A 13,422-nucleotide genomic window follows, 5' to 3' on the forward strand; every position below is an offset into this window, starting at 1 on the left:
AAACTCCAGCTACTGTCCTTGCCCGCGCCTACAGTTTGAGGAGGGGTGTTAACGATATGTGCCTACAATTTACATATCATGTATATCCCTCCATCACAGCCATGTATATCCCTTAATCATAGCCACCCGTAGCTTAATCATAGCAACCCATAGCTTGTATATATTTCCGTAATTGTGATAATTAAATTAAGCTTCCAATTCTATCTTTCTTTCATTGTCTTGCTATGGTCTGTAACCATATCCACCAAAGTCACGGCCCATATTTTGACATCAAAGAAGTTTAAATTGTTAGGAAACCTCTCTGCAGTTCCAATGATTCATTTCATACAATCTAAAGTTGAAATTCACTTAACATAGCATGCTTGAAGATTAAGGTGGCCCACAGACCTTTTCTGAGAACCCCGGCATCATAATATAGGTAAGGAATAAGTTTATGTGTTTAAAGTGTTGTTGAAAAGGATTTCAGAAAACCTCGTCGAGTAAATTATTGTCCAAATGGGACTCGCAAAGCCGCAATATTTGCTACTTTTCTGCAGGATAACCTTTTAGATGATATCGTATACCACAACATCCATGAAGGGTGACAAGTAAACCAAAACGCCCGTCCATGATAAAAATTACAAATAATTTCATAAAAACTACAGTATCACAACCCGATGAATATCCGGCAAACCACTTTGTTGATAGTTTAGTTGATGAATATCTCTATAACCAAATCATATGAACTCGAGAAGTCTTGAATTCAATTCGCACATAAGCAATATGAGATTTGACACAACTTACACCATAAAAAAAATATATCCAGCAGGCATCCCAAGTTCCCAACAACCTCATAGTCCACAAGGCCAAAACTAAGGTCTTTAATTTATTCTTCACATGGAGCATTGCCCCGACACTTCATTGAATTGAAAGTATCATTGTAATAAAGTACTTTGAAACTATAAAAAGCCCTTTGTAAATTATCTGAATTAGGTAGATCTCAAATCGTCTATTCAAGTAATGAGGAGGACCCTCATCCATCCCAAGCCCCCACTCCTTACGCCTCTACCCAATCAATGAAACAAAATACAGAAAATTATTGGTAAGAAACGCCCAAAAAGTCACATACAGGGTCTTTCAAGCTTTCAATGATGGGTGTGATCTCACACCTAACACTAACAGGGCCATGTGGGACTCCAACCAGGTTGCCATAGCCTTAACCTGACATTACACTATAATTGAGCCCCAAAAGCTTTACCACATCGGCCCACAGATTGTTGTTCATTCTGGTTCACAGGATAAGAGGTCCACTAACCCAAGTTTTATTGAATCTAAACCACCAATTCTGCTACTACAGCAAAATTTCATGAATAAACCCACTGATAATTACAAAATCCAAATCAATCAAAAAAAATTTGTGTATTCATCAAATGACATGCCATGATCCCAAGTGAATAAATTGGAAAGGCAAAGCAAGTCAAAAGAAATAAGACAAAAGGCCAACACGATACAGATCGATCGATTCTCGGATTAGCTGAAGCATGGGAACAAGAATAAAAACATCACCGATAGTGGGTGATTTCACCAATTTAGCTTAGATACTGTACATATTACACTAAGCCACCTCCGATTAATTCAGATAATAATATCAATGCATAAACGATAATTTAATTATTTAATTCTGCGAACCCAAAGAGCTATACACAAAACTTGAAGGAGACGGGTGGTCTACCTGGAAGAAACTGGGTTGAAGGACCTGGCTAGTCCGTTAAGTGCACCATAACCCTTCAAACTGAATCCTAAGCAGCCAAATAGCCCATGTCTGTACGGCAAGTACGTCCTCTTCTTCATCTCTTCTGCCTGAGCTCTGTTCGCTGTGTAATGCAGCTCGTGAGGCGATAGAGGGAGCCGTCGTTTTGATACACCGTTCGTCGGCTTAGTAGAGGACGATTTCTTGCTTGACCCTTGCTCCTTTCGCTTGTGTTTGTGTGGAGTCGTCGGCGTCGTTTCTGTTGTAGCAGAAGAGGATAGAGGAGGCTTTTCAATTTTAGAGGGAGAGAGCGAAGGCAGAGCGACTTTCTTATCCTTTGATGGAGAGAATGAAATGGAGGACCAGAACTTCTCCTTCCCGTTTCCTCTCCCTTCGCTTTTGCTTCTGTTCAGAAGATCCTTCAGGAATATCCATTTCTTAGAATTCCTACCAGACGAAGAAGACCTCGAAGAGGAAGCAGAAACAGAAGGCGTTGTTTCGCTCGACACTCTTTCAGTTTGCTTGCGCTCAAAATCCTTCAACTCCAGAATGCGCTCACTCACCTCTAGCTCTTCCCTGCAATCTTCTTCACGCCATTGAAACGTCGAGTTTCGGAGAGGAGATAGAGATCTGGCCTTCCTGTGAAGAGATCTGCTCCGTAGTTTCAGATCTCTCCCTCTCTCCGCCGCCTGTTGTCGCTTATTGTACTGCTCGCCGTTGTCGTCCTCGTAATCCTCTTCTTCGTCCAGATCTAGAAGCGGCGCCAAATTTTGCGGCCTCTGCAAGTGAGACGAGAGCTTCATGGGCCTGATATGTCCGTTCAAGAACAACTCATCAGCCGAGCTCATAGATCCAACGGCAACCGAACCACCTCCGGAGGACCGAGACGTAACCTCAAACTCAAAAGACGTGTCAGACTGAGGCGACAAATACGCCGAGTTGGAATGAGGACACGTGGCAGAAGGAGCGGAACACAGCACGAAATGCATGGGGCTTGCCGGTGCACTGAAGAAATATCCACCGCCGTAGCTAGCTTCCCGGCCGGGGCTGGAAGGAGCACTGACATAGGGAGTCGAGCATGTCGAGTCGATATCCTCGCTAAAACGCGGCGTTTCAGGGAGGTTGGCATTTGAGACGTCGCCGTTTCCAGTGTCTGGGGAGAGGAGAACAACCATTATGAGAGAGAAATTGAAAAGGCTGTGAGAGAATTAACGGGATTTTCGCTTGTGCGACACGCAATAATGGTGCAGAGAGAGAGCGCTCAAAGCGAGCAGAGTGCATCAGTGCATATGCACAGACGAGCTTACGCAGGCAATTATGCTCCCGTTACTCATGTTTTTTAAAAAAAAATTGTACAAATTTTTGTTGGGTTTGATTGAAAAATGACCCCTGCTAATAAACATTTTTCAAATATAACCCTTCTTTTTAAAACACTTAAATTTGACCATTTCAGTCAAAGAAAAGACATAGACACCCTTTCACGTCTTTTTATGCATTTCCCTCTCACTTGCAACCCTAGAAATGGTTTCCCTCCTAAAACCACTTCACTCTCTCTATGAAACCTCTCTCTCTCCTTCAAACCAAGTAACACCGCTCCATCTATACCTCTTTCCTTCAAACATTGTCATAGATCTAGTGAAATCCATATGCCCAAACTCAAATCTTCAAGGTTGAAGTGTCGTGACGTCAAATCTCCGTAAGTTGTCATAACGATATCGCCAACAATGCCAACAAGCCTAAAGTCAGCAATGCAAGCTCCGTCTTCGTTCCCATTGAACATAGAAGTGCTCACCGTCGTCGATAAGTGTCCCGCCCTTCGTACAAAATATTTCTTTGATAAATGCATGTTCTTTTCGTTGAGAACTATATTTGTTTTCGTTGATGTGAGACAAATTTTTCATTGGAAACTTCATTTGTTTTCGTTTAACGATGGTTTCATGAGAGACGATCAATAGTTGTTGAAATGAAAGGCGAACTGATTAACTATTATGAGAAAGTTTCAGAAGAAAGAAGGGATAAGTATGTAACGTAATTTATTTTTTGTTGATAACGTTGAGAATTTTAGTTGATGGTCTATTTATTTCGTTGGGAATTTTGTTATTTTGGTTGATAAACTTTTTTATTGATAATTATCATTTTCGTTTACTACTTAAGTTTTTTCATTTATAGTTAGTTTAATAGTATTTTCGTCGACAAATGATTTAGTTTATGTTATAATTTCATTTATTACTATAATTTTATCATTAATAATTAGAGTTTTGTTAAATTGACAGTGCTAGAGTCATGTGGATCTATTTAACAAGTACCCATGGGATATTTTGTCTTACAAGAAAACAATTCAGTCCCTGAACAATTGTCTTGTTGGTAGATCTGAGAAATTTAAGGAGAAGAAAAATGATTATGAGTGGTACAATCTGTTGAGTTTCCCCTGGACTTTGAAGTGATCATCAACAAAGACACCAAAATCCAAGACAGTCAATGATTTATTGGAAGACAAAGAGGTAAATATATTTTTTCTCGTTGATAGTGAGAATGTTTACGTTGTTAATGAGAATGTTTACGTTGACAATATAGATGTTTACGTTGATAATGTAAATTTTTACGTTGATGATTACCATGTTTACGTTGACAATATATTATATTTTAGTTGATAAGTGTATTATTAGGTTGATAATGATTTACAATATAGTTTATTAATTTATATGATTTTTTTTCATCTTCAGGTACATGTCATTGAAATGGTTCTCACACATTCAGAGCGTGACCAGAATTATACTAGTAATATAGATGAGAATGTTGAATTCATATTGAACAAGGCAAAGAAATTTAAGCAATCCAAGAATAAGCCCGAAGTTGAACCTGATGTCACTTCATCTAAAAAGTTGGATGATACAATTGATATTTCCATAAGGCTTAGTTCAATTGAGCAGAAAATTTTGGCCCTCAAATCGACTCAGAATACATACAAGAAGGAAGAGAAGAAGACTGTAGAGGAGATTGTTGAAAAAAAAAAGAAAAAAAGAAATGAGGATGAAAAGAATGAAGGGATTACTTATATTGATGATCAGGAAAATGATATTGTATTTAACTGTATTTAATTTATATAACTCTAATTATTTAATTTCTATGTATGATATATTATATTTATCAACGAAAACAGTTATAGTAATAAACGTTACAAATAATAGTTATCAACGAAAAATTAGGGACCCTAAAAAATAACTATTAACGAAAACAATTACAGGAATAAACCTTACATATAATAGTTATAAATGAAAAATTGGTGACCCTAACAAATAACTATCAACGAAAATAATTACAGTAATCAATGTTACAAATAATAGTTACCAATGAAAAATTAGTGACCCTCACAAATAACTATCAACGAAAACAAATACAATAGTAAACCTTACATATAATAGTTATCAATGAAAAATTAGTGACCCTAACAAATAACTATCAACGAAAACAATTATAGTAATCAACGTTACAAATAATAGTTATCAACCATAATTCTCATAGTGCTAATGTGTTAGGGTGTAAAACAATGAGCTCACTACAAGTTTGATGGTTGTGACAATCTTTTTTGCAATGACTGCATTTTTTTTTTGATATTTGCTCACCGGAATATGATATTCAACGTTTCCTTGGTCTCCCACTTTTTCTCCTGGTTGCTGGTGGTAGCAGAACTCTCACTTCCTCAATCAACACATTAGTGTCTGTGCTAAAATAGGATTGATTGGTTTTGCGTATGTCAGTAGAAACATATCAGTACGGTAATAAGGCGACCACAAGGAAATTGTTGGTAATTTCCTAACTTTACATGCTGCAAATGCGTGGACGCAAGTTATCTGGTCAATATCAAAAACTCTGCAGGAGCAAGTCTTGCTGGCCAAATCCACTTGTCCTCTAACATCACCGTCTTTCACAAGAAAAGTATTTATACTAATAGGCTTCATAGTCATGACTCTAGCCCTGCCAATTTAACAAAAACTTTAATTATCAACGATAAAATTATAGTAGTAAACGAAATTATAACATAAACTAAATCATTTGTCGATGAAAATACTATTAAACTAACTATAAACGAAAAAACTTAAGTAGTAAACGAAAATGATAATTATCAACAAAAAAGTTTGTCAACCAAAATAACGAAATTCGCAACGAAATAAATAGATTATCAACTAAAATTCTCAACGAAAAATAAATTACGTTACATATTTATCCCTTCTTTTTTCTGAAACTTTATCATAATAGTTAATCAGTTCGCCTTTCATTTCAACAATGATTGATCGTCTTTCATGAAACCATCGTTGTAATAAAGACTGCAGATGGTCCATCAACTTTGTAATAGGTAAGTTTCGAACATCCCCCAATATTCCATTTAAGCATTCAGCAAAACTTAAGTAGTAACTATCCTATTCATTTTGACTGGTCGAACCATGTTCTGTGCTATGCTTCTAGCCATGGTTAAAGTCTTTGGTTGAGAAACCCCCTTCATTGAAATTGTGATATTATCAATGGAAAAATTGTCTGAGTTAAACGAAAACAAACGAAGTTTCCAACGAAAAATTTGTCTCTCATCAACGAAAACAAATATAGTTCTCAACGAAAAAAACAGGCATTTATCAACGAAATATTTTGTACGAAGGGCGGGACACTTATCGACGACGGTGAGCACTTCTATGTTCAACAGGAACGAAGACGGAGCTTGCATTGCTGACTTTAGGCTTGTTGGCATTGTGGGCGACATCGCTATGACAACTTACAAAGATTTGACGTCGCGACACTTCAACCTTGAAGATTTGAGTTTAGGCATATGGATTTCACTAGATTTGTGACAAAATTTGAAGGAAAGAGATATAGATGGAGCGGTTTTATTGGGTTTGAAGGAGAGAGATGTTTCATAGAGAGAGAGAAGTGGTTTTAGGAGGGAAACCATTTCTAGGGTTGCAAGTGAGAGGGAAGTGCATAAAAAGACGTGAAAGGGTGTTTATGTCTTTTCCTTGACTGAAAGGGTCAGATTTAAGTGTTTTAAAAAGAAGGGTTATATTTGAAAAATGTTTATTAGCAAGGGTCATTTTTCAATAAAACCCATTTTTGTTCTATGAAGGTCAATGGGCTTGTCCAACTTGTCTTCTTCTGAGTATACTTCTTGAAATTCCTCTTATGCCCTTGATGGACGAGTATTATGGTTTTTTTCCTTAAGCTTTTTTTATTATAAATCCTTAAATTTTGGTTATGGTTTGTACCAAAAGTGACATCTAGTCACTTAATGACACGTGGCAGCATGGGCCCATAATGACAATTCTCATCCAATCTCCAATGGACACATGGCAATGGTAAGAAAGTTTTACGGTGACATTTTTTTCATTTTGTATGAAACTTGAGTTGATTTGAATTGAAATCCAGAATAAGTTGTTGAAAATTCGAAAGGATAAAATTTAGGGATATATTATTATTATTAAGGTTGTTTCATTCTATTTTAAAACAGTTTGTTAGGTAATGATGGAGATTTTAGCTAAACAATATCATAAGAGGTTCAGAAGATCAAGGAGTTTAAAGCCCTCACGTTCTTAGTTTGTCTCAGACACATTCTCAGTTGTTACACGACAACTAGAGACCATAACTGATTTTCTTCTACACTTTGAGGGTCAAGTTATTTCACACATTCATCAACCAATAGAAGCAACGAATGACAACCATCAGCCTCTTCTCATCAAAAGCCAGTATGAAGACTACATTACAAGAAAGTGGAATGAGATACATATTTTTCGTGCTCTAACAGCCGCCATGAAGAGAGATTACAGTTTGCATTCATTACCATGATCCACACGACTTTGGAGACATGAAAGTTACATGGGATATGGTCCAATAACTTAAGTAGCAAGCAAGCGATTTTTATGATCTACCATGACAAGACGTGTCAAGATCGTGCCAAGGAAACAGGAGATAATGACCACCATCAAGAAACAAGAAGACTATGAGGCAGAAAGCAAGCAGAATTTGTACTCACTAACCTTGAATCATTTGCATTAGCACGACTCCGGTCAATTAGTTTAGCCTAATTATTTTCTTTTCAAGCTTTTATGGTTGTAGCCTCCGCAGTTATCATGTATATTTTGGCTTGTAAAGCACGTTCTTTCATATATATATATATATGTATATATATATATATATGTATATTCCCTATGAAAATGCTAAGCATTCTAGCAATGTGTTGCTTTCATTCTGTTTAAAAGAAGTGCTCTCATTCCGATATTAGTCTTATATCTCTTGTTTTTCTCACTTGACACTAGATAAATTTAAGTTCTTTTTAGGAAGACAACCCTCGAACCAATAATTTTGTGCTCTCAAATTGCACAGAGTTCGTTTGACGACATGTAAGATTGGTGCGCAAATCCTATGTAAAATATTTTGAATTGACAGTAAATCTTGGCTGGTTCGAAACACACATCATCACATCACAAACTCAAACACCTCCTATCCCTAGGAGTTAGAATCGAGAGATCTCCTACTCAACGGGAAAGACGACCAATAATTATGCACTTGTTTCACTATAGTATACTATTTATGTGGGGAAAAAAAGGATAATACGCAACTACACCCTTTGAGGTTTGGTTTCATAACATTCTTTTTTATTTATTAAATTCGATATTTTGTTTTAAGAATTAGTTTGATACTTCAAAATTTTGAGGTAGGAGAGGAGGGGAATATGATGTAAAGAATAAGGTTAAAAGAGGAAGGGGAATGTAGTACATTCCCCGGGTTTGAGTTGATGTGCATGTGATGATAGCAATAAGGTCTTTGGTCAGACTCTTCAGGAATCCAGTGAAGACCCTTCGTATCGTTTTACGTTTTTTTTAATGAATAAAAAAAAACTTTCCAAGAAGATAATTTAATCTACACGTATTAACTTCAATAGAATTTTAGTTGGGCTCCATACAATATGTACACCAAATGGACTAGCTCAGGTTTTAGAATGCAAAGAGCCCAAGAGGCACAACATTAGGAACACTTGCAATGGTGAGTTTTTATTGCAGACAAAAAAAATGTATTGGAAGACGTGTTTTACTGAAATGGTTGAGAATGAGAATGAAATGTTGCATATATTAGTATAATGATATAAATTTGTTGGCTTGATTTTTGATGTAGTAGAGGTATAACCTAGTATTGATTTTTGGTAGGGGTGTTCACAATGGCCCTACTTGTTTTGCAAACCCATACCCCACATGTTTGAGACCATGGGCCGCCAGCCCAATTCTATGGCCCAAAATGTAGGTTGGCCCAAAGTGTTGTCCATAAATGATCACGCAGAAGCTGAATGAAGCCTAATGAGTACTGACCATCAAAATAATAAAGAAATTGTTACATTGGTAGTTTTATATCAATGGACACAACTCCTCTTTTATAATATCTTTTGGGCACAACCCTTCACAAGAGGTGTGTTTCTTTTTGGACACAATGCTTCACCAAAAAGGTATTTCTTTTTGGACATTACTTTTCACCGAAAGGAAAATGACAAAGATCCCAAACTTTTGGTGGCCCAAAGATCCTAAATCTATGTGGCTCCTACTGACATTGCCATGTCACATGACATGTCATGATCCAAGGTGGAAAGTTTTTAAAATTTGATATTTGAAAGCCTCTCACCCTCATACTCACGTTCTCTCTCCTCCTCTCTATTTTTTCTCTCTTTCTCCCCCATTGTCGGAAAGGAAGGTCCACCATCCGGCAACCGATGAGGGCGGCCGACCAATCAATCTGAACCGTATGAGCACCATGACTCATCCCTAGTCGTCATTTGCTGCTAACAGCCGCCTATTTTGCCGGAATCTTGCCTTAAAGTCGTGGCCAATGAAACTTTTGGAGCCATATCCGGCCACCATAGGCAACCCCTCCGCTAACCACCACCACCGTTGAACTTGTTTTGTCGAACTCTACATGTTGAAGCTCTTGGATGGCTTGAATAGTCGTCAGAAAGTGAAACCCATTTGTAACCCGGTTGTAACCCATTTTTGGAGTAATTGAACTGTATATTTTTTGTTTTGTCTTCATGTTATCAATGTGGAGTGGATTTTATTTTGGAATTTATTAATTTTAATGTCATTCAGCTGCTTTTAATCTCATACAAATTCTTATTCCATTTTTTTTATAATTATTCCACTATTTTTAATTATCAAGCAGATTGTTATTCCACTGTTTTAATATCAAACAGATCATTATTCCATTGATTTTGATGTCATTACACTGATTTTGATCCTTGAATACAAACCCCATCTCAACAGCTATTGTATGCTCTTACGTTTTGTTTTTTGTTCCATGATTTCTTAATGAAAGTTTCTTCAAGAGATATATTCTATCGATTTTTAACAATGGATTTAACTGTTTCACTAGTTCAAAACAATTAATTTAGTTGTTCCACTGGTTCAAAATAATGAATTTATCTGTTCCATTGATTCAAAACAATGAATTTAGTTATTCCATTGATTCAAAACAATGAATTTAGTTGTTCCACTAGTTCAGAACTGTTTTTAATCTCAGGTAAATTGATTAATAAAAATTAATGGAATAGTCGAAATCCACTAATAAAATAAATGAAATAGTCCAAATCCACAAATAAAATCAATGGAATAACCCAAATCCATTGATATAAATTTTTTGTTCAATAACTATATTTCTTACAATAAAATCATTGGGATGATTAAATGGAACAACATACGAAATTAATGGAATAACCAGATGTCTCAAAAAAAAGGTAATGGAACAACATACGAAATCAATGGAATAACTATTCCGGTGACTATTTCGACCGTCCAATGGCTAAAACCTGTAGAGCTCAACAAGACGAGTCCAACGGTGGTGATGATTCATGAAAAGGTGGCCTATGGTGGTCAGATTGAGCTTCAAAAGTTTCGTTTGGCCACGATTTCAAACTCAGGTTCCGGTGAAATAGGCGGTTGTTGGCGACAAACGAAGGCTGAGGGTGAGTCATAACGCTTCGACGCTTCAGTTTGATGGGTCGGTGTCTCAGATCGGTGGCCGACCGATAGACTTTGGGTTCAGGCAAAGTGGGAGAAAAAAGAGAGAGAAAAGGAGAGGGAAAAAGAGGGAAAGAGAGAGAACGTGAGAGTGTAGAAGAGATGTAAGAGTTTGAGTATTTGTTTGAAATTTTTAAAATTTTCTCTCTCATTAGCCTAGTCATCAATCTAGTCACCATGCCACCTAGATTTGGGCTCTTTTGGGCTCCTATATTTTAGGCTACCTAGCATTGTTGTTCACCAAAATGTGTGTTATTCTATATAAATAAATCATTCCGAGAGATTCAATCATCATCTCAAAAACTCTCAAACTTGGATTCTATCATTGTAAAATAGAATTCCAAGCACTTGTTAAAGTTTTATTTTTCTTGATCATTCTTGTTTGTTATTCCTTTGTGCATAAGACCAAACATCAAACGTTAAATACGTGGTGCTTCATTATATTTTGGAAGTGTATTTGCTGCTATCATGTGCACACCAATTAGTGGAGGCAAATAACACTTTAAAGAAAGCATTAATCCGTGCCTTGAAGTAAAATCTGCAGTGCTTAAATTCTCCAACATACAAAACATGCTACATTAACTTAAGCTTCTAAAATCGTCTCCAAATAGTAGTTTAGCACTTGTTGAGTGGATACTTTTGTGCGTTTACACTTTACATATTATTTACAAGAGAAATAATATTCTCACCCCTTCAAATTGGTTATCCCACCCCCAATAATTGATTTTAATTTTTCGTTATTATTTTATGTATGATTTGATCTTTGATTTATTCAAATTGCGTGTGATTTGACATTTGATTTTCATTTCAAAAATTAATTTTTCCACCCTCTTATTGGTTTTCCCACACATATCAATTAATTAAAACAAATTTATTACATCACATCAATACAGATTAGCAGATACATTTTTTTTTGATAAGCAGATTAGCGGTTACATTTAACATATGCTGCAAGTTGTTCTCTATACGGAGTGACCTATTCATTTGCATGATCATACCTGTACATGAACCATTGAATCATAATAGGAGGCATCTGATAACCATTTGTCAATGTCAATTGAACGAAGTGATTACCATTCACAAATTCTATTGTGATAGTAATACGTTCATGTTGAGGTGGAGATATTGAACGCAGAGGTAAAAATGTCAAGCACTGTTCATAACTAAGAACGTGTAAAACCACATTGTATTTAGAAGCAATCAAGTGACCCATACTGAGATACATGTATGATTATGCAAACGAATGGGTCACTCTGTACCGAGAACAACTTGCAGCATACATTAAAGTTAATCTGCATTGATGTAATGTAATAAGTTTGTTTTAATTAATTGATGGGCGTGGAAAAACCAATAAGGGATGGGAAACTAATTTTTGAAAATTTGAAATTTGATTCAATTCATTAACATTGTATTTTAAAAACTTGAAATATAGATGATATCATTCTGTTGGTGAAAGAAAGCAACATGTGTGTTGATTTTTAAAGACATTTTATCATTTGTACCTTTTTTACCTTTCCTTTGCAAGACGTGAAAGAGTGAAAGCGGAATAGATATGCAAGCCCAAGTAGAAAAGAGGGTAAAAAAATTATTTAGAATTTGTTAAATACGTGTCTCTCGTTTGTATTGATCTTGTGGGTTCAATTTTTATCCACAACAGACACTCCATATCACGTATGTGGACAATTTCAAGTGAAACACAAGTGTCATTTTTATTCCATTATGAGTTGGTAGCACTGTAAATTAATATCTGAAGTTCTTTATATTGCTATTCTTTATATTGCTATTTTCAAAAGCCCATTGTATATCCTCTAAAAAAAAATCCCTTTTCCAGTACCTACGGAAAAGCACATCCATGACAATAACACCTTCGGTCTTTATTGAGAGATTTACTGTTATGTGATTCCTTGCAGAGCAATTAAATCTAATGGGGAAAAAAAAACCTAAAGCATCAATAAGAGATGTCAAGTTCGATGGAATATTTCACGTGTTTCATAGCCAAAGTGGAGACCCTCTAATACTATGCAACAAGATAATATTATATATATATATATATATATATATATATATATTTTTTTTTTTTTATGTTCACCTATCAAAATTAAATTGCAAGAAAATTGCTTAAAATGGTATGAATATGTTTAATGTAGAGATAGCGGTATGACGATGAGGAGGAATGAGAGAATTGTATATTAAAGATTATGTAGTGACGAGAAATATCTAAAAAGACATGACTTAAAGTGATGGGAAGAATGATATGAATTTAATAAGAGTGGATGCATGTATGAACCATGATTGGAATGAATGGAAAAAATAAATACATGTGGTGGATTTCAAGTAATATTCTCATAGACATATTTAGTCTATTCTAAATTTTTGGGATAAAAGTTCGGTTAATGATGATGATATGTGTTGACTCATAATTAAAATTTTTTTTTGAAATATCACAATTACGTTTGTGGTTGGAATCCAACATTGAACACACAGAATTACTTTTGTGGTTAAAATCGAATATTGGCCAACATTGAGCACACAGAATTACATTTGTGGTTAAAATCGAACATTGGATACATATATGTCTAATCCAATCGATTGTCAAATAAACCAACTCAATACAACTATATTATATTTAAAAGAAAGACATTTAAAATGAAA

General features: G+C 35.6%; 1 protein-coding gene across 1 annotated transcript; it reads right to left on the reverse strand.

Annotated features, from left to right (window-relative positions):
- Positions 1-1,381: 1,381 nt before the first annotated feature.
- Positions 1,382-3,065, reverse strand: LOC120007086. Its single transcript, XM_038857256.1, has one exon. It carries the CDS (start codon positions 2,902-2,904, stop codon positions 1,708-1,710), a length of 1,197 nt encoding a protein of 398 aa, XP_038713184.1. The 5' UTR covers positions 2,905-3,065; the 3' UTR covers positions 1,382-1,707.
- Between the last annotated feature and the right edge of the window lie 10,357 nt (positions 3,066-13,422).

This window comes from Tripterygium wilfordii, chromosome 10 (assembly GCF_013401445.1).
Source record: "Tripterygium wilfordii isolate XIE 37 chromosome 10, ASM1340144v1, whole genome shotgun sequence".
NCBI lineage: Eukaryota > Viridiplantae > Streptophyta > Magnoliopsida > Celastrales > Celastraceae > Tripterygium > Tripterygium wilfordii.

What these genes read in the sequence shown, in the direction of transcription:
- LOC120007086 (XM_038857256.1), bottom strand. Translation starts at nt 2,904, where the DNA reads ATGGTTGTTCTCCTCTCCCCAGACACTGGAAACGGCGACGTCTCAAAT.